The sequence below is a fragment of the Aspergillus fijiensis genome, assembly GCF_003184825.1.
Source record: "Aspergillus fijiensis CBS 313.89 unplaced genomic scaffold BO72scaffold_5, whole genome shotgun sequence".
Lineage (NCBI taxonomy): Eukaryota > Fungi > Ascomycota > Eurotiomycetes > Eurotiales > Aspergillaceae > Aspergillus > Aspergillus fijiensis.
In genome coordinates, this window is record NW_024468981.1 from 216,357 (window position 1) to 240,038 (window position 23,682).

Genomic DNA, 23,682 nt, shown 5'->3' on the forward strand with positions numbered 1-23,682 from the left:
CCTTGGCCATTAGCGGGAATGTTAGACGATACTGGTCATCTGTATGACCCCCACTTAGAGCTTGAGGATCAAATGGCGCAACATGCGGTTGGCGGGGATGGTGTTGTCTTGGCGTCTAGGGATAGGCACTATAGGATGTTATCTACCATTGAGGACGAGAATGCAGGTGAGTGCAAAGCCGTGGGTGGATTTCGCTGTGAAAGCATGTAGTCCCATTAATCGTAATCGCCGAATTCAGTTTCCATCGGGTCCACAGCCGGAAGTCCGCATCGCCTAGATTAGAACTCAGGTGGTGGCCTTTTGGGAAAGCGCTGTCACACATCCCGCAGTGAATAGGTAGGTAGCCTTCATTTCGTAAAATCTCGAGTCCTCGTTGGTGCCTGATTCTAGGCATCGATATCATGGCATGGGTGGTTTGGGACGGTGTAACTCACGTGTCCGACCGGGATATGAAGCGACAGCTCGGAAACAGTCTTGCGACTCTCAACCCACCTCCGAACAAGCTGACAACAACCGTCATCTTCTCCATTCCTCCACCCATCTACCCTTCACGAGGACATCCACCATGAGCGGAGATCTCGTCGCGATTATCTGCACCGCGGAAATACCAATCCCGGTCCGTCATACCATCTCCTTTCCTCCAACCGACTTCACCCACGCACACAAAGCTGATTAAGCTGGATTGTACTTCACATCGCAGACCCTCAACGCGATGCTTACCGCATCGAAGAACCACAACACCGAAACGCCGCCCTCCATCATCGTTCTCGACACCGACCAGCGCGACCGCCTTCTCCAGCTCGACTGCGATTCCGCTACCTCAGACGGGCACGTGGTCGATGAATTCATCTCCCCGTTTGTGGGGATGGCCCTCCCCGAAGTGGTCCGCTTCGTTACCGAGACCGCCCGCGACACCGTCGTCAACCCGTACTCGGTCTTCATCGCGGATGAGCGCACGGCCGCGGACCAGACCGTCCTCGTGGTGGGCATCCACGACGATACGCGCGAGGTCGAGGCCACGGTGCGGATGGTCCCCGAGCTCCTCGACCTGCTCGCTGCGAATCTGGTCATCGCGAACACGGATATCGCGGAGATGAGATCGAACGCGGAGGAGACGGGCGGGGTGTACAGCCATTAGCGGCTGGAGAGGGGTCAGGATGGTCTCGGGCTGATGCATGAAATGATGATGGCTTTTGTGGGGATGAAGCACCCAGTCTGGGGGATCAGGTTAATCAAATGACATATTGGCGAGTCGGTGGCGTTTGATGTAACCTTTGTTGGTTTCTCACCTAGTGGATCACTATTACCAAGCAGTCTTTGTATCTCTTGTGCAATGGTACTATGCGTTTGAAGGAGGGAGAAAGCATGGTGCCGGTGCGTGCAGGGCTCAATCAGCTTGGTCACATCAGCAGCGGGCCCGCACAAACGAGGAAGCGACTTTTGCACTCTCTGGTTGTAGTAGGTACATATACAGGATCCCACCGGTTTATGATTCAGTGGTGACATGTTGAGCTAATTTTCTTAATTGAACTCTACATTTAATGAATCATGTGCTATGCCCAGGCTAAGTCAGCTTTTATTAAGACTCAGCAGCAGGAGTCAAGCTCAAGCCAAGTAAGCTCGAGGCTCTGATTGATAGATATTCTCAGAGTCAGTCACTAGTTGGAACTATAGGATTTACTGATCACAATCTACCAATTTGCGTCGCCGGTGGATGGTTCGGTGCGCGGGGACTTTATCTGACGGGAATCGAGCCAGGGCCGACGAGTGGGGCCTTCGGCGCATTTCTAGGGCAAGTCCCCCACGTGACAGCATCGAGAGTCGAAATTGAGATCAGTAAACCGCCGAAGCACTCTCTCCATGATGATAATTTATAGTTACCATATCTGGAACAGATGCAGATAACACTGGACGTTATTTGGCTTAGGGCTTGGGAGTTTGCGTGAGTGCGAGAGCTCTCTCAGTTGCGCCATGTATGTCCTTCTCCTGTTCGGGGCGCTCGCCTCCATTCTTGCTTCGATGTTCCTCTCCGGAACCGCCAGCGTAAACAATCTGGTGAACTGGCAGTCACCCATCGTGAACAAACTCGGCTGGCTGGGAAGCTCCAAGCCCCTCCCATCGACCTCCGTGCCCGCTAACTGGAACGGCTTCGGCTACCTCTTCAACATCACCGTCGGCACCCCGCCGCAGAGCCTGACCGTACTGAGCGACTGGGCCTGGGTGACGCTGTTCGCGCGCAGCGCCCGCTGCGAGGGGCGCTACGACCCAGCCCACTGCGTCGCCGCGGGCCAGAGCTACTTCGACGAGCGCGCCTCGACGAGCTACAGCAACCAAACCACCCTCCCGCGCCTCCGGTGGGACACGAGCCTCTACTCGCCCGACTTCACCGTCAACTACGCCACCGACACAGTCTGCATCAACCACCCGGACAACACCTCTCACATCTGCACCACCCCCTCCACCACAATCCAAGTGTCCGACTTCCCCTTCGCAGGCCACTACGTGCCCCCCGTCCCGTTCGGGGGCATCTTCGGCCTCGCGCCGGTCATCCCCGGCCTGAACGCGACCTACCACCCGACGCACTACCAAGCCTGGAAACAGGGCCGCGCGGGCGCGCAGATCGGATTCAACAGCTGCGCCAAGCTCTCGTCCAAGAGATTCTGCCACGGCGGCGACGCCAAGTTCGTCTTCGGGGGCACGGATCCTGCCCTTTATGATACCGACCAGGTGATCTGGTACCCGATCGTCACGCCGCCGTGGCTCGGCGACGAGATGTTCCTGCCCATCAAGCCCTCGATCTGGAACTTCTGGGCCACCCGCTGGACCGGGGGGTGGATCGTCGAGACCGAGCCCCGCCCCAATGGCGAGAAGAGGTGGTGGTCGTCGTCGTCGTCGTCGCCGACCAACTACGCCGTTCCGTTCCCTGCGACGGCCTTGAACAAAGACTTCCTGCCCGCGGACCACCGCGACCGGACCTTCCGGCGCGGGTCCCCGCGGTATAACTCTACGGCTACGGCCGGGGGGCAACCGGAACTGATCACCCCGCTCGCGGTGCTGGACGACGGCTCCGAGGGGCTGGGCGTCCCCGTGACGGCGCGCCAGTACACGGAGCTGGTGCGGCTGACCGGCGGCCGGAAGGCGGATGCGTCGACGCGCGCGGCGATTGCGGCGCAGTGGACGTCGAGCACGACGGGCATGGCCACGCAGGATTGGTATGTTATTGACTGCGCGACGGACGGGCGTCCGGAGCTTGTGTATGAGTTCGATCGCCGCGGGAATTACTCGGTCGGGGCCGAGGAGTACGTGCAGAAGATCTATGAGACTGGGGAGTGCTATCTCAATGCCCACGTGTGGGAGCATAGTCGTACGGAGAGCGGGGATGCGACGGTGATCTCGGTTGGGGATGGGATTCTGAAGGGGTTGTATGTCGTGTTGGACTTTGAGAGGAATGTGTTTGGATTGGCGCCGTTGAAGAGGGTATAACCTCTAGTTTCGGGGTTATGACAAAGGTTTGCAGGAAGAGTTTTTTGATTTGGAATCAATCTTGCTGTGTTGAAGATATAATTGTGGAGTGAGTGTGTACAGCTTGTAGGTTTGTAGTGACCCTTGGGTAAGGCTAGCCCTGTGGCATTTCTCTGTCTATGCGTATGCTCATTCACATGCCATATGACGGTTCTTCATCAGGTACTAAAAAAAGAAAGAAAGGGGGGCAAAGAGGAAAAAGAAAATAAAAAGGAAAAAAACTTTAATAGAAAGGGAAAACAAAATATGCAACCTCGAATAATGGAACGAGAATATACTTTGTATGCAAAAATAGGGACTCAAGAGCGAAGCCCTCCAATTTAAACTACCACACCGTACCAGTTCGGCTGTACCACCATAACATAATTCAGATTCATAAGTAAACAACATGACCCCCCTCTTGCAGAACATCCTATTCCTTCGTATACACGTACATCGGCACCCCCGACTTGGGCTTGGCCGTCGACGAGAAAACCTGGTACGCCTCGTCGCCGAACGCCTCGGTGCGCCCGCCGGCGGCCTCGACCTCGTCCGGGTGCCGCCGCCGGTACTCGGCGTAGGCGGACTCGAACCGGAACCGCCGCAGCGTCATGGCCAGCACGACCCGGATCTCGATCATGGCCATCTCGCTGCCGATGCACATGCGCGGCCCCTTCTCGAACGGCCGGTAGGCGTCCGCGGGCGGCGCGTGGCCGTTCCACCCCGCGGTCACGGCCTCGGTGCGCCCGTCGGCCAGCGTGATCGTCTTGGCCGTCATGAACCGCTCCGGGTGGAACTCGTCCGGGCAGGGGAAGAACTCGGCGTCGTGGTGGATCGTGTGGATCCCCACCCAGATCAGGCTGCCCTTGGGCACGGTCACGGCGGGCGCTTTGTCCGGGTGGAACGTTGTGCTGTCCTTTCAGTAAGCATTGCCGAATGTCTTTAGGGAGACATAAGGTGGGAAAGGGGGCGCGGGCTGGGGACTGACTCTTTCGGCGCCATGCGGAGACTGCCGGACGCCGGGTACAGGCGGAGGGTCTCACGGATTACGGCGGTCGTGTACGGGAGTTTGTTGATGATGGAGGGCTGGTCGCGGATGAGCTGGCCGATCGCTGCCGTGTCTTTGCCCAGGACTTGGTCGTGCTCTTCGATGACCTTGGCGAGCGCCTCGGGGTGCTTGCTCAGAAGGTGGTAGATGTTCTGGGGTGGATTAGCATCAACCGATCATTTTCGGACCCCGCGGACTCACGCTGAGGGTGGTACTGCTCGTGTCGTGACCGGCAAAGACAAAAGTTTTGAGACTACACGGAGTCAGTCAGTCGCTCGTTCAGAGGGGGCACCTGTACCCACTTATCCACGGCAAGCTGCTCAAAGCCACAGTCGAACAACGACCCGTTCGGCAGCTGCTCGTACCGCTCGATGGCGATGTCCATTAACGTGCGGAACTTCTTGTTCGCCCCGTTGGCGGCTCGGTCGCGCAGCACGCGTCGGATGTAGTTGTCCATCGTGTTCGCGTACTTGCGGCGCAGGTAGTGGGTCACCGGGTTGATATCGAGGGTCTGGCCGTTGGGGAGGAGGTCCAGGAGGTGGCGGAAGGCCTCGACCAGCTCGTCGCGACGGGTCAGTGACTTGAAGTCGACCCCCAGAACGACGATGCCGATGATATCGATGGTCAGCCGGGCGGCCATCGGCTCCATGGAGAAGAGCTCGTGCTTCGCGGCGTATTCGCTCAGCAGGTCGCAGAAGACCTCGGTCTTTTCGACCATCAGCGGCACCATGGTCATCAGGTGGGCGTTGGAGAAGCCCGGGGCAAACAGACTGCGCAACTCCTTCCATTTGGCGTCGTTGGCGGCCAGCACACTGTTGTAGCCGGTGAGCGGCTTGAGGAAGCGCGTGATCATCGGGTGTTTGGGGAACGGGCTGCTGTCCTGAGAGACCTGGTGGGCAAGTTTAGGGTTGGCCACCAGGTACATTTGGTCCATCAGAGGCCAGGTATCGACGGTGAACATGTCACCCAGTTTGTACAGTCGTTGCAGCATCGTCATCTGGGCCTGGGGGTGGAGATCCTTGGGGGCCTTGCTCTGCACATGCATAAATGCGGGAAGAGTGCCGAAGAGGAGATGATGGGGTGGACCAGGCTGATCAGTCAGTACGTATTCTTGCTGTGTCCGAGAAAGCGACAGTAACAAAGGCAGACTCACCAATCCCCTGACCCTCATTCTTTCGCGCACTAGAATCGTCAACCCGATCACGACCGCTCCCACAAGGAGCGGAAGTAATACATCCTTGGGATTTTCCACGCCGATGACGGCGGGAAGATCCACCAAGAGTGAAGACATTGAGTGTGTCTGCAACTGAGTTCGGTGAAGAATTTCCTAGAGCAATACCAGCTACAGTGCCAGTACTGCAACTCAGTCTCACGTTCGTGTTCGACCGAGTCTTTATGGCTGACTATGTATCTCTGGCGGATCCTCGCCGGTGGTCGCGTTCGGTGACTTTGTATTGGCCAATCGATCAGGCCACGCTGTCCTCGGCGATGGAGTAAGCGTAATAGCATGTCAGCAAGTGGTTGAAATGCTACCGTAGAAGGTTGCCAGTGTTGGCTTGGTAGTTGATTTGGTGCCGCGCAGTCGAGCGACCGTAGACATCTGGATGTCTGTGGAATGCCTCCCGGGGAGAAGGGCGATGGTGAATGTCTACGGCATCTGTACAGTACATCTATCAGGCGCGTGTTATATAGAAGACACAAGAGTAGTAAGTCTTAATGCTTAACGAGAGGCTTCTGTTGTTTGAAAAGAATCATGGATTTGAAACTCAATCTCAATATTGTTGTGCAGCATGCATGGCAGGCTGGGACTCCAGGACGGGCACTGGGCGCCGCCCACCGTATCAGGCTGCATAGTTGGTAGTTCACAGACTGCCGTATCCGCACCTATCTCGAGAGAGTAAACCATCTTCTTGAATTTGACTCTCGCATCTCTCCCACCTAATGTGAAGGCAACCATCAGAGCTCCGCGTAGCCCACGCCGCTTATTTCGTGGCTCAAATGGCTATTCCACACAAGAGACTGACACTTTCTACCGTTACATGCAAGCCACGTGGGACTTATACAGCTCGACAATATGATTCCGGCTGAGCAGACGAATTCCCCGTCGCAGCCCTTCCAGGCCACCACCTACGTATTCCATCGGGGATGATTCCCTGGATATGTCAGCTCAAATTTTTGGAACTAGATCACGAATGCTGATTGTTCTACCATTTGTCAGATGATCTACTAAATGTTGGTGGCGTTGTATGGCGATATTCTTGACTGTCAGATACAGCGCGTCAGGATTCGGCCAACAGGTTGCAGCCTGAGGTCATCGAAAACCGATCTAGCCTGGTCCATACTACCATGCAACCACGTTCCGATCGAGCGGATCAAATCCTTCAATAGCCTGATGACCCTTCAAATCGCATGGGCGACCCGATCGGTGACATTCGGCGACTTTGCGCTCCATCGCCCTCTCACACCGGAACTTGTATTGGTGCTCCCTGGGTGAAACCGTTGCTGCGAAACGCCACTGATCAAATACTATTCTCGCCTCCAGAGCCATTTCATCCCCAAGGCCTTAGTGAGTGATCCTCCGCGTCTGCTTGTGGACGGTGCTTTACATATTCGTTTTGCGGACAGTGGCGACAACAAGCCGCCGAGATCCTTCTGAGTAACTGGCCGAGTGGCAGTGACTCGGCGAGGCCTGTTCCTGTTCACAGAAGGGCTGTTTCAGTGCCCCCGACCAGTCTCTACATGGGTCGGTGGCAACCTGCTTAACCAGCAGTCAGTATACAAAGTATATTCCAATACCTCCTATCTGACATTCGGCTCCCACACAATACAGATACCGTGCAACATTCAACACGCTCGGTACTCTAGCCTTCTTTCTAGAGATCCCGTCATGATCATGACTGCCAACAACGATATGGCTGTTCCTGAGTCTGTGGTTGTGACCGAGGGCGCTTCATCCACCCCTGAACTCTGGCAGATGCTGGGGAGTCGGGACCAGCCCACCAACCTCACACCCCACGTCCGCATCACGGATGTTGGTCACAAGCAGCTACAAAGCTCTGCCAACCTTGTATCAGCCCGGGCATTACAGCAGCTCACAAAAAGCCTGCACGAGGGCATCTGCAGCACCGCCCTGGAGGATGACGGTCAGTCATCCAGTGCATATCACTCTACATATGCTTCGACACCAGGAAGCCTGTCGCCCAATCTGGAGGCTGTGCCATCAGAAGATGGTATACCAGATCTACAACCACAGTTCGAGGCCGTAGAGCGAGCTTCGTTCGCCCAGGAGAGAATCTGGTTTCTGCACGAGTACCTGACCGATCCCACAACGTTCAATGTCACCATGGCCTACGCCGTGCAAGGGCCACTGCAGCCCGTCGAGCTTGCAACTGCCTTCCGAGCCATGTCCAATCGACACGAATCCTTACGGACAGCGTTCTTCCTCGACTCGAGAGACGGAGAGCCCCACTTATTCCAGGGCATTCTGCCCGAAACACAGATCGAGATCAGCATCCATACCATCGAGAGTACCCAGTTCGTCGACGAAGTCTACGCATCGGTCAGAGATCATGTGTATGATCTCCCCCGTGGCAAAACAATGAAAGTGGCTATCCTGACCCTCACTCCAACCACGCACTTCCTGGTCCTTGGCTTTCATCATATCGCACTCGATGGCTTCAGCGCGCAAATCTTCATCAAAGACCTACAGTTGATTTACTCCACCGGACAAATCTTACCGCCCGCTCCACGATACCGGGACTACACACTTCTACAACGCCAGTCTCTGGCAAATGACACCTACCGCGAGAGTTTGGACTTTTGGAAGAGCAAGCTCGCCAATTTACCCCCACCGATCCCTCTCTTCGCCTTCTCCCGCGTCTCAGCCCGCAAACCACTGAACAGCTACCGCGTGCACAGTGTGGAGAGAACCATCGGGATCTCCCTCGCGTCGAAAATTAAAGAAACCGCACACAAGGTCGGAGGAACGACCTCATTCTTTCTATACCTCACTGCTCTCCGGGAGCTGGTCTTCCGCCTCCTGGGCCACGCACAACGTGACATCTGCCTCGGTATCTCCGACGCCGGACGGGCGGACAAGGAAGCTCTGCAGGTCGTAGGGATGTTTGTCAACATGCTGCCGCTGCAATTCCGGGCCGCTCGCCCTGGTCAGTCGTTCCGTGATCTGTTGTCCACCACCACGAGGCAGGTCCGCACGGCGTTGACGCATGCCGCCGTGCCGTATCAGGTGCTCTTGGATGAACTGGCCGTGCAGCGGTCACCCTCGGAAAATCCGTTGTTTCAGATCCTGCTGAACTATAAGATGGGATCGACAGAGGAGGCGACACTGGGACACTGCAGGGCGCAGAGCTTGCGTATGAATGATGCCAGAACAGGGCTAGATCTGGTGATAGAAGTGGAGGAATTCGTGGATGGGAATTGTCAGGTGGCTGTTAGGGGACAAGAGTATCTATATGGAAAGGAGAGTCTGGAGTTTATTCTGTCCTCGCTCGTGACGATTCTAGAGGAGGTCACGCTGCGGCCCAGTATGCCGGTTGCTAATCTCGCGATTTTCGATGAGAAGAGTATCACACATGCACTCAAGCTTAGCCGTGGTGAGCACGTCTTTACAGACGAGCACTTGCTGACAATGGTGCATTTGTTCGATCGGCACTGCAAGGCTCACCCTGGGGATGTGGCTGTCAAGCAAGCAGATGGTCAGTTCCTGTCCTATGGAGAACTGCAGGGTCGTGCTCAGGAGCTGGCAAGACGGCTACAGGAGCTTGAGGGGTCGACCGCGATTGTTGTCGCCTGCAAGCCGAGCCTGGACACCATTGTCTCGATTGTGGGCATTCATTATGCTGGCTGCACCTACGTGCCGGTCGACATTGAGCATCCGGAAGAGCGACTGCGAACTATTGTGGAAGACTGCAAGCCGCGAGCCATCCTCTACCACGCGGATACCAAGGATCTCGCGGTGGCCTTGGCAGGTGGCGCTATAACTGTTCCCACACCGCAGTCCGGGATGGACAAGGCCTTTCCGGTCAAAGCCAGTGTCAACGACACCGCGTATATATTGTATACCAGCGGATCCACCGGAAAGCCCAAGGGAGTCATTGTCAGCCATGGCAACTTGACATGTCAGATATTGTCGATGCGACGAACTGCAACTCTGGGGAAGGAGACAGTGCTTCACCAGAGTGGCGTTGCGTTCGATGCCTCGATCGACTGCGTCTATGCTGCGCTAGCTGGGCAGGGGACGTTAGTGATGGCTCCTCCGGAGGTGAGACGCGATCCGGTGCAGCTAGCCAGTTTGATGGCCCGGGAGCAGATTACCTACACGCAAATGACCTCGTCCGAGTACCACAATCTCGTGGTGTATGGTGCAGAGCATCTGAAGCAATGCATCGCCTACCGCAACGCGTTCTGTGGCGGAGAGAAGTTTCTGTCTAGTTTGATTCCTCTTTTCCGAGGATTGGAGCTACCCGCACTCAGAGTGTGGAACCGATACGGTCCGACCGAGATCACTGTGTCGTCGAGCATGCAGATGATTGTCGGGGCGGGTGTGATGAATAGTAGCACAGAGTTGATCCCGTGTGGTCGTCCGTTGACGAACTACTCCGTTTTCATTCTTGATGAACAGCGCCGACCGGTACCTGCAGGTGTGCCCGGGGAGATCTGTATTGGTGGAGGGGGAGTGGCACAAGGGTACCTGAACAATGCCCGCCTCACGGCTAGCAAATTCGTCAAAAACATCTATGCTAGTGAGGATGACGTGCGGCGTGGCTGGGACAGGCTATATCGGACGGGCGATCGAGGCTATTTGCTGTCTGATGGGTCACTGGCGTTTCTGGGCCGAATGGAGGGGTCCGCGCAGGTGAAGATCAGGGGACAGCGAGTGGAGCTGGATGAGATTGAGACGGCTATTGTGGCCACGTCTGAGGGGAGGGTCTTGTCGGCAGGGGTCTGCGTCAAGGGCGACAATGCGGATGCGGTGCTGGCAGCGTACGTCGTGGTGCGTCCTGATGTGCAAGTTGACTCACTTTCGTCGCTGGTAGCGAGTCTGGCTCGGTCGCTCCCTCTTCCCCGGTACATGCGGCCTTCGTCATTCGTGGCCGTAGGCAGGTTGCCTCACAACACGTCAGGGAAGCTAGATCGGCAGGCTCTGAGCAAGTTGTCCGGGACGCCGATTGCTATCGAAACGAACAATCACCCTGCTCCGCTGGGAGTGGAGGAGGAGGTTATGGCCAAGGCGTGGCGCGAGGTTCTTCCCGGCGAAGCAGTCTTGTCAGCCGAGTCCAATTTCTTCGACGTTGGGGGGAATTCGCTGCTTCTGGTGCGGTTGCAAAAGGTGATTGAGGAGCTGACGGGGAAGAGTGTGGCATTGACGGAGCTGTTTTCGACTCCCGGGCTGTCGGCAATGGCCCGTCTTCTGCAGCCTCAGAAAGCCACCAAGGAACCCACTGAGGTTGATTGGGAGAGTGAGACCCAGCTGACGCCTTCCTTGCTCGGTGCTATCCAGACATCTTCCAGGTGCAGCCCTAGTTCGGAAGTCGAGGTGATATTGACTGGAGCAACGGGTTTCCTCGGTCGGACCCTGCTGCAGCAGCTCCTCGCCCATCCGAGGATCGCACATGTTCATTGCCTGGCCATCCGCAACAGCAGCGTGACCCGGGGCTCTCTTACAAGTGATCCCGATCATGCTGCCAAGCTTACGCTCTATCACGGTGACCTTTCCCATCCCACTCTGTCCTTGGATGAGGAGACCATCTCCAGTCTCTCGAACAGGATAGGGTTGGTCATTCACAATGGCGCCTCCGTCTCCTTCTTGAAGTCGTATTCCACTCTGCGGGCACCCAACTTCCACTCCACTCGCTTCCTACTCCAGCTGTCGATCGAACGGGGCATCCCATTCCACTTCGTCTCGACAGGCGGTGTGGTCAACCTGACCGGTCAACCAACCTGCCCCCCTGTTTCGGTACGAAACTATCCGCCTCCGGGAGAACAGGGGTATATCGCGAGCAAATGGGCCAGCGAACGTCTCATCGAGAACGCCGCTGAGGCTTTGCACTTGCGTGGGGTGCACTTACCGGTGGTGGTGCATCGGCCCGCGAGCATCGTCGCCCGACAGCCTGGTACGCCCGGGACGTCGGAGACAGAACCGCCAGCCATGGATATCATGCACAATATGGTGCAGTACGCCCGAAGAATGCGATGCTTCCCGACGACGGAGGGGGTGAATTGGCGGTTTGACTTTGTGGGGGTGGATGCTGTTGCTTCGGGGATACTTGCTTCCGCTTTGGAGGACAAGGATAGGGGTGAAGGGGTGAAGTATGTGCATCATTGTAACGAGCGAAAGCTGTCTCCCAGAGAATTAAAGGAGGAGTTAGAAAAGGAGGCTGGGTGTGTGTTCGAGGAGGTGGAGGTGGGAGAGTGGGTGCGACGAGCCAAGGAATGTGGCATGGATGGGCTGGTAGCGGCCACGTTGGTGGATCTGATGGAGCGGCAGAGGGGGGTGATGTTTACGGAGATGGGTCTATAGATTGCTGATAGCCGATTGTTGGCTTGTTGTACTGTTCAAGTTATACTCCTAATTGTGGTTCAAACTATTAATCTCATTTGATCCGCATGTTCGGCTCATGCACGTACAGATATACCCTTCCGCCAGTGTTTCTACTAGTCGACAGGGATAGTAAGCTTTAGCCCAGGTAAGCCAAAACGAAGAACACAAAAAGAAAAAAAGAAAAGAAGATAAAAGTAAAGAAGACAAAGCAGAAGAAAGTAAAACACATTGCAAGACAGAACCCGCCGTAATCATCCAGCATGACATCCATATTCCTGGTGCATTCTATTGAATACTGCACGTACTGAGGTATTGGCAATACGGGCCCTTTCAAGGTTACAAGTTTTCATGCTTCTCACTTTCGTTCGTCTAAGCCTCATCTAACTTAGCTAAACCTTTTGTGGAAGTATCTACTTTCCTTGTTCAGATCTTATCTTACAAGCAATAGCGATAGCACAGACCCTCAACTTGAATCCCGCGTGGCGCATTGCATGGAGCCCGAAGCAATCCGAGCAGTGAGCACGCCGGAGTGTTCAGCCTGCTCAGCTAAGCTTCTCGTGTCGCCCACCCCCTACTATCGCCGTGTCAAATACAAGACGGGCTTTTCAGTGCAGTGCCAGCTTGTTGATTTACCACGACACGACAAGCATCCGCGTTCGAGCATGAATCAGCAGTAGACGATGAACCGCATAACCTTGAACATGACACCTTCATGACAAACCGAGCATTGTCTTCAGACAGATAATTGGTGCATTGAGTAGGTGCATGACTTGGGTATACTTGGGGGCTGAAATGTGGGTCCCTAAGCTGAGCTGGTTCTCATCGTTCTCATCACTCTCACTAATCCATCCGTTGTATAAAGAGGCTGCACTCCATCGCAGACTCCTGCAAATGCCCAAGCATCCGACTCCCGCTTCGATGGCAACCGATATCCCTGCTTCAGATCCCAGAGAAGAGACTGATGATGTCCAGCTGAATCTTCTCTCTGCTCCCACAAAGGGCAGTCCAATGGCGCCCCTCCCCCACGAAATCCCTCTCTCCCAATCTCCAGATTCCATCAACAGAACGACACCCTCCCTATCTGCTTCGCAGAACAACACCGGCAAAACTGTAAGACTCACAAGCATAGACGACTGGATACTGGAGGCCGTGGCTCTGGTCGTCTCAGCCGGAACCATTGTCGCGATTGTCGCGATTCTAAGCCACTTCGATGGCCAGCAGCAACCGGACTGGCCCCGCGTGTCTCTCAACTCGGTGATTTCGTGGCTGAGTACCATCGCCAGTGCGGGCCTTATGTTTGCCCTCACCAACTCCCTGGGGCAGTTGAAGTGGGTATGGTTCGCGCGCCAGAAGAAGCGGCTGTCCGATCTCAAGCCGTTTGACTCGGCCAGTCGTGGGGGGCTGATTGGAAGCTTAGAGCTACTGTGGCTCCTCAAAGGCCGGTGGGTCTGATCCTTGGGAAAAGAAAGAAAGTGCTCTCTTGCTGACCCGCAATCAGTCACTTTGCCGTGCTTGGTAGCCTCACTGCGATACTCGCGATCGGATTCGATCCGTTCGTTCAGAACCTCCTTCACTATGTGTCGAGCGCCATCGAATCGCCCTCCCAGGTCTCTCTCCTCGGCGCCACATTCCTATATAACGTTGCTGGTCCAATCATTGGAGCAGATTGTAAGCGCAGTGATTCCTATGAGTAAAGTTCCATGCTTCACCTCCATTCTAACCAAGACGATTAACAAGTTCATTACGTGGATCCCATCCTTAAAGCCAACGTCTACAGTGCCCTCTTCAATCTTGATCCCACCGCCCCCTGGGCCACTCCCCAATATACCTGTCCAACGGGGAACTGCACTTGGGATCCGATATCCACCTTGGCTATGCGGGCCCTCTGCTCCGACGTCACGCCGCATATCAATCGCACATGCACGACCACCACCTCGGACATCCAGAACTGCACGGTGCGCCTTGGGGACGATGGACCCACCGCCTGGTACCGCGAAGGCGGATCTACCTCGCAGCCCATGGCGATGGCCGCCGTCGCCAGCACCGAGACCCTGGTGTACACGAACAGCACCTTCCCGGTAATTCAATACGTGCTCGCTGCCGGATCCAACAACAACTCCGAAGCCACCTGGGAGATCGCAGCCAGCATCAACAACAGCACCAGGTTCCTCGCCACGGAGTGTGCGCTCGAGCCGATCGTCCGAAGCGTCCGCGCCGCCGTCTCCTCCGGCACTTACATGGAAACCGTCCTGACCGAGTGGTCCCCCTATTACTACCCCAACGACTCCAGCATCTTTGAGTTCGCACTGATCCCGCCGACCGGGAACACGACCTTCGGAATGGGCTACGAAGCCTGGTCCTCTCTCACGTTCTTCGTCTCAACACTGTTCACCGGATTTGTCTACGCCTCATCAGGGACCTTCGGTTTCGCCGCTGGTTCCGCCGCCTCCTACGCAGTCACCGATACGATCGAGGCAATCTTCTACGGCAATTTCAGCACCACCGCCACCTCCCCGACGATCAGGAGCTATAACGCCCGCAACCAGTGCACCGACCAGCTCAGCTGCGCCGTGACCAACGTCGCTGCCGCCATGTCCAAGACCATCCGGGACGCGGTGTTCACCAGCAGCAGCAGCAGCAGCCGGACCGGCAATCAAACGACCGGCCACACAATGGTAATGGTCCCGTTTGTCGCGGTGCACTGGGAGTGGCTCACGCTTCCGGCGGTGGTGTGGGTGCTGAGCTGTGCGGTGTGGCTCGGGACTGCGGTCCAGACGCGGCGGCTGCATCTGCATACGTGGGGGACGAACCCGTTGCCTCTGCTGTTCTTATATCGGGGGACGGGGGCGCACGAGAACGAGAGCGAGAACGAGAATGGCAATATAAACGCGGATGTGGACCATCCCCGGCAGTTGGATCGTCCGACGGCATGGACGACGAGCGCTCTCGACCAGGCTGCCGAAAAGCTCCGGGTGAGGCTGGTTACGAATGCGCACGAGGTAGCGTTGCATGGTTGAGTGGCTGAAGAGTGATGAAAAACAAAAAATAGAAGGTACGTATCGCAATGCGTGAACAGAACAAGCTTCGCTCTTAGTACTTCACTTGTTGAGGCTCCGACAGGGCAAACAAAATTTGACCCTCGGCGTTTTTGCTATACGACTACAATATACTATTTGCTGAGATCACTCGAACCCCCGATTTCCTCTATAGAATAGGCTATCGTTACAGTATAATAGATACTTTTTCTATGTACGGTCAGCTATCACTATAGACAGTGATTGCTGACCTAGGTAAGAACAAGAATCCTGAAGATACTGGTTTCGGTATAACTGGGAGGAAAGATCTCGTTGGGTGGGTACGAGGTCACTGGGTGGGGGGCTGAAGGGTTTAGCAGTAGTGGTGAAGACAAGGTAGGTGTCAACCAGCAAAACATCATGGTGGATTCCTGGTTGAGTGGCTTGGTATATTTGGACCTCTCGATATGATATCACATGAACGTACGGCCGTGCTGTGAATTCCAAATGTCATGCACCTAATAGAGCGCGGAGTCCCCGCTGAATAAAATATGTTGCCCGCTGGAGGCAGGATGAAACCTCGGTCTAGTGGCTTTAGCACTGCTGAACTGACTATGCCTAGGGCTGCCGTGCTATCTGCTGTTCAATACTATTCTGAATGACACTAAACGGGCAAAACCTCTTCTATATTGATCGAGTACAATAGATGTTGTGTGAGGAACTGTGGTTTACATCATTCATCATAGAAACCATACTCATGGTACTAGGTGCATAAGCATGTTGCCACTCCAACAAGAATAGGTTGTGTAGTGTAATGGTTAGCACCCAGGATTCTGATTCCTGTAATCCCGGTTCGATCCCGGGCACGACCTTTTTGTGATTTTTACTGCGTCATGCGGAACGCGGGTTTCCGCCTGCTCATTGCTTACTGCTCCATACACATCAAATACTCACTGATAAACCATCCACCTTCACAAAACAATCACTTCAGAGCCTCTGCTCCTGTGAGATGCCATTCCCATACATCTACTCCGTAACTCGCCACTGCAGCACCCCGACCTCTCCTTCTAGCAACCGCATATAAAAAAAAGTCATCAATCATTAATACCCAGAACTGTACATCTATATCTATCTGTATCGTCCACAACCCCCTTCCCTACTCCATCCCAACCGGCGCCTCCCCCGCCGCCAAATTACACTGCCGGAACAACCGCACCTCTCCCTCCCCGAACGCGCCGACCACCGAATGCAGCACGCCACGGTTGTGGAACAGCACCAGATCCCCCTCCTCCCAGTCGTGCGGATACACGTACTGCGGACTGATGGCCGGGCGCTGTAGCCTGTACACGATGTCGCGGACCTGGCGGAGATCGTCGATGACGGAGCCGTCCTTCAGGTGGATCTTGCGCACGGCGGAGGGGTGGATCTGCAGGGCCGGGTGGCCGGTGACCGGGTTCTTCCACAGCATGGGGAGGATCTGGATCTTGGCCGGGTCGATGGGCGGGAGGTCGGCGGGGGCGAGCTCGCGGTCTTCCGAGTACAGGCCTAGGCCGGTGGGGAGGGCGCGGGCGGGGGACATCCAGATGTAGCTGGTTGCATATGTCAAGGTCAGTTGAGAGAACTGGTTGAATGGTGTGTTTCGGTTGGGGTTGGGGGCAACCGGCAGGACAACGTACGGATGGGGAGCGTATTCGACGCGACTGGTGCGGACAAACTCCTTGTCCGCGGCGGAGAGCCGGGAGTACATGCGCTCGCCACTGACGAAGGCGGTGGTGCCCAGCGGCACGTCGAGGGTCTCGTGGGAGCCGTCGTCGTAGCGGAGGGTCTGGCGGCGCCCGCGCGGCACGCGCACGGCCAGCAGGGTGGTGACGCGCGGCGGGTGCAGCCCGTAGAGCGCGGCGTCGATGTGCCACCGGTAGAAGCGGGTGAAGTCGTGGTCCTCGGCGTCCGGGATCGGGTCGCGGTGGAAGGTGCGGTGGTGCGGGTGCCGCAGCTGGATGTCGGTCAGGCCCTCGTAGCTGGCGACGTGGCCGTGGCCGATCACCTGCACCTGCGGCTGGTGCGGCACCGTCTTGAGGTCCGGGTGCAGGATGCTGCGTTTCGCGTCGATCGTCTTGCCGTGTCCGTACGAGGAGGCCGCCGGGTCGAAGCGCCGCGTCAGCTCGTACTGCGCCCGCGGCGTCAGGTGCTGCTGGTTCTTCACCACCACGACCAGGTGCTTGTAGAGCGCGTCGTGGATGGTGCTGAAGTCGTCGTCTGGAGGAGGTGGGTGTTAGTACGGTTGGGGGTTTGCTGTGAGGAGAGTGTGCTGTACTGTACCGGTCAGGTTCTCCAGGTCGACGTTGTCAACAACCGCTCCGAAGTCGATGTCGGAGCCGGGAGGCGGGGTCAGTGGGTGGACAGTGGGTGCCATTGTGCTTGTTCGTGTGATTTTGCGATGCAGCCACTCAAGGTATTGGAGAGGAGGAGACTCTATATATGAAAGCAAGGTGGGCTGGCGGGCCTCGCCGCTGGCACGGAAAAAGCCGATTTGATCGACGGGATGGAAGCTTATCGGCGGGTGAGCGGACAGACTCGCCCGCACCTCGGGCGCCGAGAGGCCGAGCTTTCATTGTGGATTGCATAAGTGCCCATGACTAATTATGCTAGCCAAGCGGCACACTGCGTTATGGCGTGCGGCAGACACGATTTGGGATGAATATTGTACATACTAATGACTATCTCTTTACGCTGAGTCTTGAGAGCCTTCCTGTTCCTTGAGTTTGACCCAACGCATCTTCTAAGATACTTGGCTCCAGCAAGATAAAGAGCTTAATATCTTGGAGTTGCGTCGCCAATCTTTCGCCCAAAGCAGTAGTCCAATGAGCAGCCGCAGGCTAATCACATGACCCCGCGTCAACATCTCCTCGCCGCGTCTCGTCTTCCACCAACAACACCGCCTTAACCTCAGTCAAATCGAAACCATTCATCCAACATCAAGTGCAAATTATATGTTCATCTACCATCGTGGGTAGGCTATGTACAACACTGTCCTTCCGCCGTGCCTTAATGCAAGCATGCAACAACCGTGTCGTCGTATCACCATAGTTCCTCATGATATTAGTACAGCAAACGAAGCAAATCCAACGGTCTATCAGCCATGCTCATGCCGCTCCTCTGAAAAGCACCCTTCAACCCCAAACTTTTCTCATGCGAGTGTCTTCCGAATATCGTACCATATCATACCATTAAAACAAGCCGTCTGTATGCGTGTGCGAATGCGAATGCAATAACCAATCAAGCAAACCCAAGAAACCCAATGCATCTAGCTAACACTCCCGCAGGTGAACGGGGAGCGAACGTCACCCTCCCGGTAGTTGTTGATCTAGCATCCTCGTTAGAGCCCGTTCTGCACACCGGGAACAGAGTTGACTGGGGAAAAAAACTTACGATGTCCTGAACACTGGAATACATGCCACCGACCAGCACAACCAACCCGAAGATGAACACGAGGAAGTTGACGACACTCGTCAACAGATTCTCGCGCGAGTACCACGGCCCCTCGCGGATGAGGACATACCACATGATCGGGGGCAGGTAGAACGAGAAACCCGAGGTGAACAGCGCGGACGCGATGGAGAGGAGATCGTCGAAGAACGGGATGGCCTCGGCGATGACCCACGACAGGATGGTGAGTACCGTGATCAGGATCAACCAGGTGATCCAGCCCTTGGGCGTGTTGATGTACCGGGTCACGCTGTTGGCGTAGATGCGGCCGTGGATCAGGCGGCCGGCGACGATGGTGCAGATCGCCCCCGAGATGAAGATGACGGGCAGCGCGATCCCGAAGGCCACCTTGCTGACCAGCGCCCCCGCCGACAGCAGCGCGGGCGACTGCACGTCCAGGCCGACAAACGCGTAGATGGTCGCGCCCGTCACCGTGTAGATCACGATCTGCAGGATGCCCAGCGACCAGATCGACTTGGTGAAGTCGCGCGGTGTGTGCATCTCGTCCATGAACGAGAACAGGCAGCTGGCGAAGGTGTACGCGAACACGATGTTGCTGATGGCGATGAAGCCGTCGGAGAAACTGGGGTCCCCTTGCGGCCAGGCCGACCAGGTGACCGCGCCCAGCCCGCCGGCCGAGTTCGTGCCCCGCACGCCCGTGGCGATGATGGTGATGCCGATGGCGGCCACAATCGACACGAAGTCCAGGTACCCCAGCCAGGCCATGTCGGCGAAGGAGGAGGGGATGGACAGCAGCAGCAGGATGATCGCCGACACGACGCTGAAGATGACGGAGCAGATGCCGCTGCCGGTGATGTGCTGCAGGGCGATGGTGCCCGTCAGGCAGTTGGAGCCGGTCAGGAAGATCAGCTGCAAGATCAACATGAAGGTGAACAGCTCGTTACCCCAGGGGCCCATCAGCAGGGCCCCCGCATCGCCGTAATGCCGGACAGCCGGGTACGCCAGCTTGACCTGTCCAATCACATAGGAGGTGTAGATAGCGATCAGGCCGATGCCGACACAGCAGATCACGCCGGCGACCATGCCGAGCGTCGCGAACGCGGAGGGAATCGACAGCGAGCCTAACCCGATCGCCTCCACAATCAGCATGATAGTGAGCCCCTTCCACCCCAGACGGTGGTACTTGGCTTCTCCGGCCTCGATGATCTGCTGGTCTCCATCGTCCACGGCCTCAGGCAGCTTGCCCTCGCCGAGCCAAGCACTTTTGCCGGATGACCGCGGCTTCGTGGTCTTCTCGCAGTCATAATCCTTGCCGGCGGGCGTGGCACTGCCATCTAACAGTCCATTGGACGGGCGGCTCATGGTGAGCTAGACCGGTCACAGGTCAGATGCTAAGAATCTCCCGTTATCTCAGGGGGGCACACAAGCTCAGGAACAAAAGAAGAAACAAGCTTCAGGATTGACAGCAAGCAGCAGCAGCAGCAGCAGCAGTGGTGAGCATGATTCGCACGCAGTCTCTGGCGATGTGACACAAAAGATTTCTGATTCGATTTTACCCGCGGGATTGAGAAAACGAGACAATACCGGCGGGAAGAGCGATTACCCTGTTACACACCCCCGCGGCGGGTCGATCTATGTCCGTCCCGAGTTGTTGATTGGTCGCCCTGAGGGCCTTTTAACTATAAACAGTGACTGGGTCGGTCTCAGGGCCAATAACGGGGTGGCGGAAAACTGGCGGTGTTTCCCGAATTTCGACCCGTTCTGTTGTCGGGAAATTCGGGAAAAGCCGCAGAGTTTTCGCTGGGCGGTGGGTTCTTCTCGTCGTGGCATGATTCATCTTCAAATCATGTTCAGGCTGTGTTCTTCGCATCCCTCTCCACAGAAGATTGACATCATGCTTGGTCCCTTATGTCTGCACCGCACCGGCAGCATTATATCAATGTCATTGTCCAGCATGCAAGGGGGCAGCCAATACAGCAGCCGAGTTCAATTAATGCACGCGGGATGACACATGGTAGCTCGTTCGGTGTTGTGGTCGGAGGGCTTCTAGATGGCTTGGCAGGTCGAGATCACATGATGTGATCCTTCCGTGAAGAATTCAATTCGACTGCAGATGGGCTGGTTCAGTCTAACTATCGCAGAATGACGTTGTCTTTCAACCACTTCATAGGCGGTCACACCCGGCAGAACGGCAGCATTATCCGAAGATTATCCATTGATCCCGTCGTCTACTATCTAATCAATCTATCCTTTTATAAAACAGGACATCAAGGGAGAATCAATTCTCAGCCGAGGAGAAACTATCCAGTGCAGCTGAGCAGAGCACACCCCTCCGCTAATTCCGCAAGGTCGGGCTAGAACCCCTCCTCACTCCACTGCTGAATCGCCCGCGCGCGGTTGCGCAAACTCAACTCCAGCTCGTGCACCTCGGCCAAGGCCCGGCGGACGACGTGGTCGACGCCCGACACAAAGGGCGGCGGGGTGGTCCCTGTCCCTCCGCCGAGAACCGACGATGGTGGAGTGATGGTCTCTGGAGTGGGGTAGTTGTGCGTGTGTCGCGATGGGGGAGGAGGGTGGAATGCGTGGTTGTAGGGAGCATAGCCTCTGCCTTCCGGCTGAGAGAAGAAGTGGTCGGACGAGGAATGGGAGTGGGAGTGTGCGGGATGGAAGAAAATGGAGCCTGCGGTGGCTGGGTGGTGGGGTCCTCCGGTGGCCGAGGTGGGAGGTGCTCTGGTTGAGCAAGAGGTGGTGGAGGCAGTGGACGATGTGGACGCGGAGGAGGAGCAAGAGGAAGGGGGAAGGTAATCGGGGCCGAGCAGCATCCGCTGGGTGGAGGATTTGATTTTCGTGAGGACGGTGTTGATCATCTGCACGTTGAGCATGGCCTGCAATGACCTCGCGGATGAGGACGAGAAGGAGAACGACCCGAGCGACACGTCGAGGAGCGGGTTAGAGCTGCTGTCGGACGCGGCGATATCTTCGCTGAGATGCAGCGGTCGCCGCGGGTCGAGACTGGCGGAACACCGCAGACGGTCCTGCAGGATGGAAATGAGGGCGTCAAAGTTGTGCAGCAGACGGAGGTAGGTCGTCAGCACAAGGAAGGCGAGGATACTGTGTTGGGGGTCGGCTGCCGAGACTCCGGGAGGCGTCGTCGCGCGCCCTCCCAACTCGTCCTCCCCGACCCCAAACGAATGATCTTGGCTCACGCAGTCGGCGTACAGTCGATCCAGGGTCGGATCTAACCCGTACGATCGAGAAGGTGGGCGCGTCTCGCGTGACCCAGGCGCCAACTGGGAGTTGATGCGGTGCAGGACATCCAACGTCTGCTCCGATGCCTTGAGATTACGCTGCAGATGGGTCTTGAACTGGGAATCGGGGATTGGCACGGCTTGCCCTCCGCGTCCGTCAGACATCTTCAGTGCCGACTGGGCCTTGCGGATCATCGCGGCCAATTCGCGATTATTCTGGTTCACGCTGGCTTGCAGCTGTACGAGGTCGAGCACGTAGTCGTCGGCGGTGGACTCGATGTCCGCGACCGCCAGAGCAGGATCGAGCGCGTGCTTGGGGATCTTGGCTCGATCGTCTTGGTCGGAGACGGTGAAGTCAAGATCGATTGGACCGGTAAGCAAATCCGAATATGGGACTGTTTCGGCGGGAGGCATCATCGGACCGGGTTCTCCCCAGTATGAATCTGTGTCATGCCAAGAACCGTCAGCCGGGTGCTACGTGCATTGGGGATGCGGAGTGAGGGAACAGGTCTCACCAACATCCAGCTGCATGGAGTCGGACTGGAACGCATCGAGGAGCTCACTGGTGCGTTCGCTGTCCAGGGGCTCGGGGAAGTGTGATGAGGCGTAATCCATGCCGGCCAACGGGCCCGCGGCGACGGCGGCACTACTTCGGTTGTCTGGGCTCCCCGCCGCTGTTGTGTAGGGGCTCTCCGCAGCGGACGAAGGGGCGAGGCTACCGCTGCTCTCTCGCTCGCTACTCTCCCAGCGGGCCCCGATCGTCGATCCATGCCGAGCCCGTCGAGGATCGGGGACCTCGGGCTCTCGGGCTTCAATGCGGGGGGGCCCTGACTCGGGCTGAGGCCGGCTTTTTTGTCGGGGCCGACCGAACCGCTGGGGCGGGTCGTAGACACACTCTGCATCTGCCTTGATGCAGCGGATACATGCTTTACTGGTGGTGACCCCCGGCGGACGAAGGCATTTCAGCTTTGAGGCGTGGCAGCGGTTGCACGCCTGGCGGGTGAGCGGGGCTTTACTCTGGGGGGTCGGTTGCGGCTGCTGTGGGTGCGACGCCGTCAAACTCATAGTCGGTGACATGATAGGAAGGAGTCGCAGGAGGTATGTTGTATAAACGGGGACAGTACTTGAGAATCGCAGCGCAACGAAAACCTACCTCTCCGGGTACATTCGGTGCTTTTATCTATGTACCGTACCTCCCTGCAGCGAGGCAGCAGCCGCGCCGCCTGCTGAGTACTTTTGGCACCGCTCGTGGCTGCGCAGGCATCACGATCCTGCTGCAGGTCTAGTCTCCACATGCAACACTGACTCGCTGGGGGGGAGGGGGAGGTTTGCATGATCTGGAACTGAATGGAAGGTGTGCGTTTCAGTGAAGATTGGCGATGGATCAGACCGGCCATCAGATGGGATGCGCACGATGAATCCTGCGGTCTGCCTGATGCGACCTGGTGGTTGGTGGAAACCGGAAATGGCTCAACCTGGGCAAAACGAACTGCCGCTTGGATGGGCGGAGGGGTTGCGATCGAGATGTGTTTCCCCGAGACTTGCAGACACGCGGGCGAGGAGGCTCTGCAGTGGACATGATCTGATGTCGGCGGTGCAAGTCAGTGCAGGACACTGACCTTGGCTCCACTCTGCCCAGGCGCTGCCGATGTTCTGACACATACGACCTGACATAATCTCTCCATCCGAAACAGCAAAAGGTGGGCGGTGTAGGAGCGTGTAACCAACGGCCAGCCTTGCTGGGGATTTCTGGTAGTGTGCAGCGAGTGGCAGGGGTCAATCTCTCCAACCGCCAATCTCGCTGGAGAGGTCGCTATCGGTACGACCTGCAACATGCAACTCGCACCACTACTAGCCAGCCAG

The 23,682-nt window shown here is 56.6% G+C and overlaps 8 protein-coding genes and 1 non-coding gene across 9 annotated transcripts; 5 read left to right on the forward strand and 4 right to left on the reverse strand.

The window, feature by feature from the left end:
• Positions 1-565: 565 nt before the first annotated feature.
• On the forward strand, positions 566-1,138 carry BO72DRAFT_524352 (uncharacterized protein; the record flags this gene model as incomplete). The annotated part of the gene is made up of 2 exons (XM_040949865.1): positions 566-616; positions 701-1,138. 2 exons carry the CDS (start codon positions 566-568, stop codon positions 1,136-1,138), a joined length of 489 nt encoding a protein of 162 aa, XP_040805407.1.
• Positions 1,139-1,954: 816 nt separating this feature from the next.
• Positions 1,955-3,483, forward strand: BO72DRAFT_524353 (acid protease; the record flags this gene model as incomplete). Its single annotated transcript, XM_040949866.1, has 1 exon — positions 1,955-3,483. Exon 1 carries the CDS (start codon positions 1,972-1,974, stop codon positions 3,481-3,483), a length of 1,512 nt encoding a protein of 503 aa, XP_040805408.1. The 5' UTR covers positions 1,955-1,971.
• A 127-nt stretch (positions 3,484-3,610) lies between these two features.
• Positions 3,611-6,090, reverse strand: BO72DRAFT_444451 (cytochrome P450). The gene is made up of 5 exons (XM_040943813.1): positions 5,703-6,090; positions 4,852-5,639; positions 4,751-4,802; positions 4,490-4,701; positions 3,611-4,412 (listed from the first exon to the last, which is right to left on the reverse strand). The coding sequence occupies exons 1-5, from the start codon at positions 5,718-5,720 to the stop codon at positions 3,935-3,937; spliced, it is 1,548 nt and encodes a 515-aa protein (XP_040805409.1). The 5' UTR covers positions 5,721-6,090; the 3' UTR covers positions 3,611-3,934.
• Positions 6,091-7,176: 1,086 nt separating this feature from the next.
• BO72DRAFT_444452 (non-ribosomal peptide synthetase family protein) lies at positions 7,177-12,129 on the forward strand. Its single transcript, XM_040943814.1, has one exon. The coding sequence runs from the start codon at positions 7,443-7,445 to the stop codon at positions 12,087-12,089; it is 4,647 nt and encodes a 1,548-aa protein (XP_040805410.1). The 5' UTR covers positions 7,177-7,442; the 3' UTR covers positions 12,090-12,129.
• Positions 12,130-13,118: 989 nt separating this feature from the next.
• BO72DRAFT_420898 (DUF3176 domain-containing protein) lies at positions 13,119-15,127 on the forward strand (the record flags this gene model as incomplete). Its single annotated transcript, XM_040942739.1, has 3 exons — positions 13,119-13,552; positions 13,609-13,778; positions 13,848-15,127. 3 exons carry the CDS (start codon positions 13,119-13,121, stop codon positions 15,125-15,127), a joined length of 1,884 nt encoding a protein of 627 aa, XP_040805411.1.
• A 797-nt stretch (positions 15,128-15,924) lies between these two features.
• Positions 15,925-15,996, forward strand: BO72DRAFT_t35. The gene has a single exon. It is a non-coding gene; the product is annotated as a tRNA-Gln (tRNA).
• A 208-nt stretch (positions 15,997-16,204) lies between these two features.
• Positions 16,205-17,577, reverse strand: BO72DRAFT_395979 (TauD/TfdA family dioxygenase). The gene is made up of 3 exons (XM_040942016.1): positions 17,444-17,577; positions 16,801-17,380; positions 16,205-16,713 (listed from the first exon to the last, which is right to left on the reverse strand). Exons 1-3 carry the CDS (start codon positions 17,535-17,537, stop codon positions 16,281-16,283), a joined length of 1,107 nt encoding a protein of 368 aa, XP_040805412.1. The 5' UTR covers positions 17,538-17,577; the 3' UTR covers positions 16,205-16,280.
• An 851-nt stretch (positions 17,578-18,428) lies between these two features.
• BO72DRAFT_492233 (N amino acid transport system protein) lies at positions 18,429-19,933 on the reverse strand (the record flags this gene model as incomplete). The annotated part of the gene is made up of 2 exons (XM_040948269.1): positions 18,429-18,488; positions 18,554-19,933. 2 exons carry the CDS (start codon positions 19,931-19,933, stop codon positions 18,429-18,431), a joined length of 1,440 nt encoding a protein of 479 aa, XP_040805413.1.
• Positions 19,934-20,676: 743 nt separating this feature from the next.
• On the reverse strand, positions 20,677-22,448 carry BO72DRAFT_444456 (uncharacterized protein). Its single transcript, XM_040943815.1, has 2 exons — positions 22,335-22,448; positions 20,677-22,262 (listed from the first exon to the last, which is right to left on the reverse strand). Exons 1-2 carry the CDS (start codon positions 22,432-22,434, stop codon positions 20,926-20,928), a joined length of 1,437 nt encoding a protein of 478 aa, XP_040805414.1. The 5' UTR covers positions 22,435-22,448; the 3' UTR covers positions 20,677-20,925.
• Positions 22,449-23,682: the final 1,234 nt, after the last annotated feature.

Bases quoted from the DNA above. Each gene is read 5' to 3' on its own strand.
- BO72DRAFT_444451 (XM_040943813.1), bottom strand. The intron at 4,803-4,851 runs GTGGGTACAGGT...GACTCCGTGTAG, and splicing joins GAGCAGCTTGCCGTGGATAA to TCTCAAAACTTTTGTCTTTG. The intron at 4,413-4,489 runs GTCAGTCCCCAG...CTGAAAGGACAG, and splicing joins CTCCGCATGGCGCCGAAAGA to CACAACGTTCCACCCGGACA.
- BO72DRAFT_444456 (XM_040943815.1), bottom strand. From the start codon at position 22,434: ATGGATTACGCCTCATCACACTTCCCCGAGCCCCTGGACAGCGAACGC. The intron at 22,263-22,334 runs GTGAGACCTGTT...GGCATGACACAG, and splicing joins CTCCATGCAGCTGGATGTTG to ATTCATACTGGGGAGAACCC.
- BO72DRAFT_444452 (XM_040943814.1), top strand. From the start codon at position 7,443: ATGACTGCCAACAACGATATGGCTGTTCCTGAGTCTGTGGTTGTGACC.
- BO72DRAFT_395979 (XM_040942016.1), bottom strand. From the start codon at position 17,537: ATGGCACCCACTGTCCACCCACTGACCCCGCCTCCCGGCTCCGACATC. The intron at 17,381-17,443 runs GTACAGTACAGC...CACCTCCTCCAG, and splicing joins CGACCTGGAGAACCTGACCG to ACGACGACTTCAGCACCATC. The intron at 16,714-16,800 runs GTACGTTGTCCT...ATATGCAACCAG, and splicing joins GTCGAATACGCTCCCCATCC to CTACATCTGGATGTCCCCCG.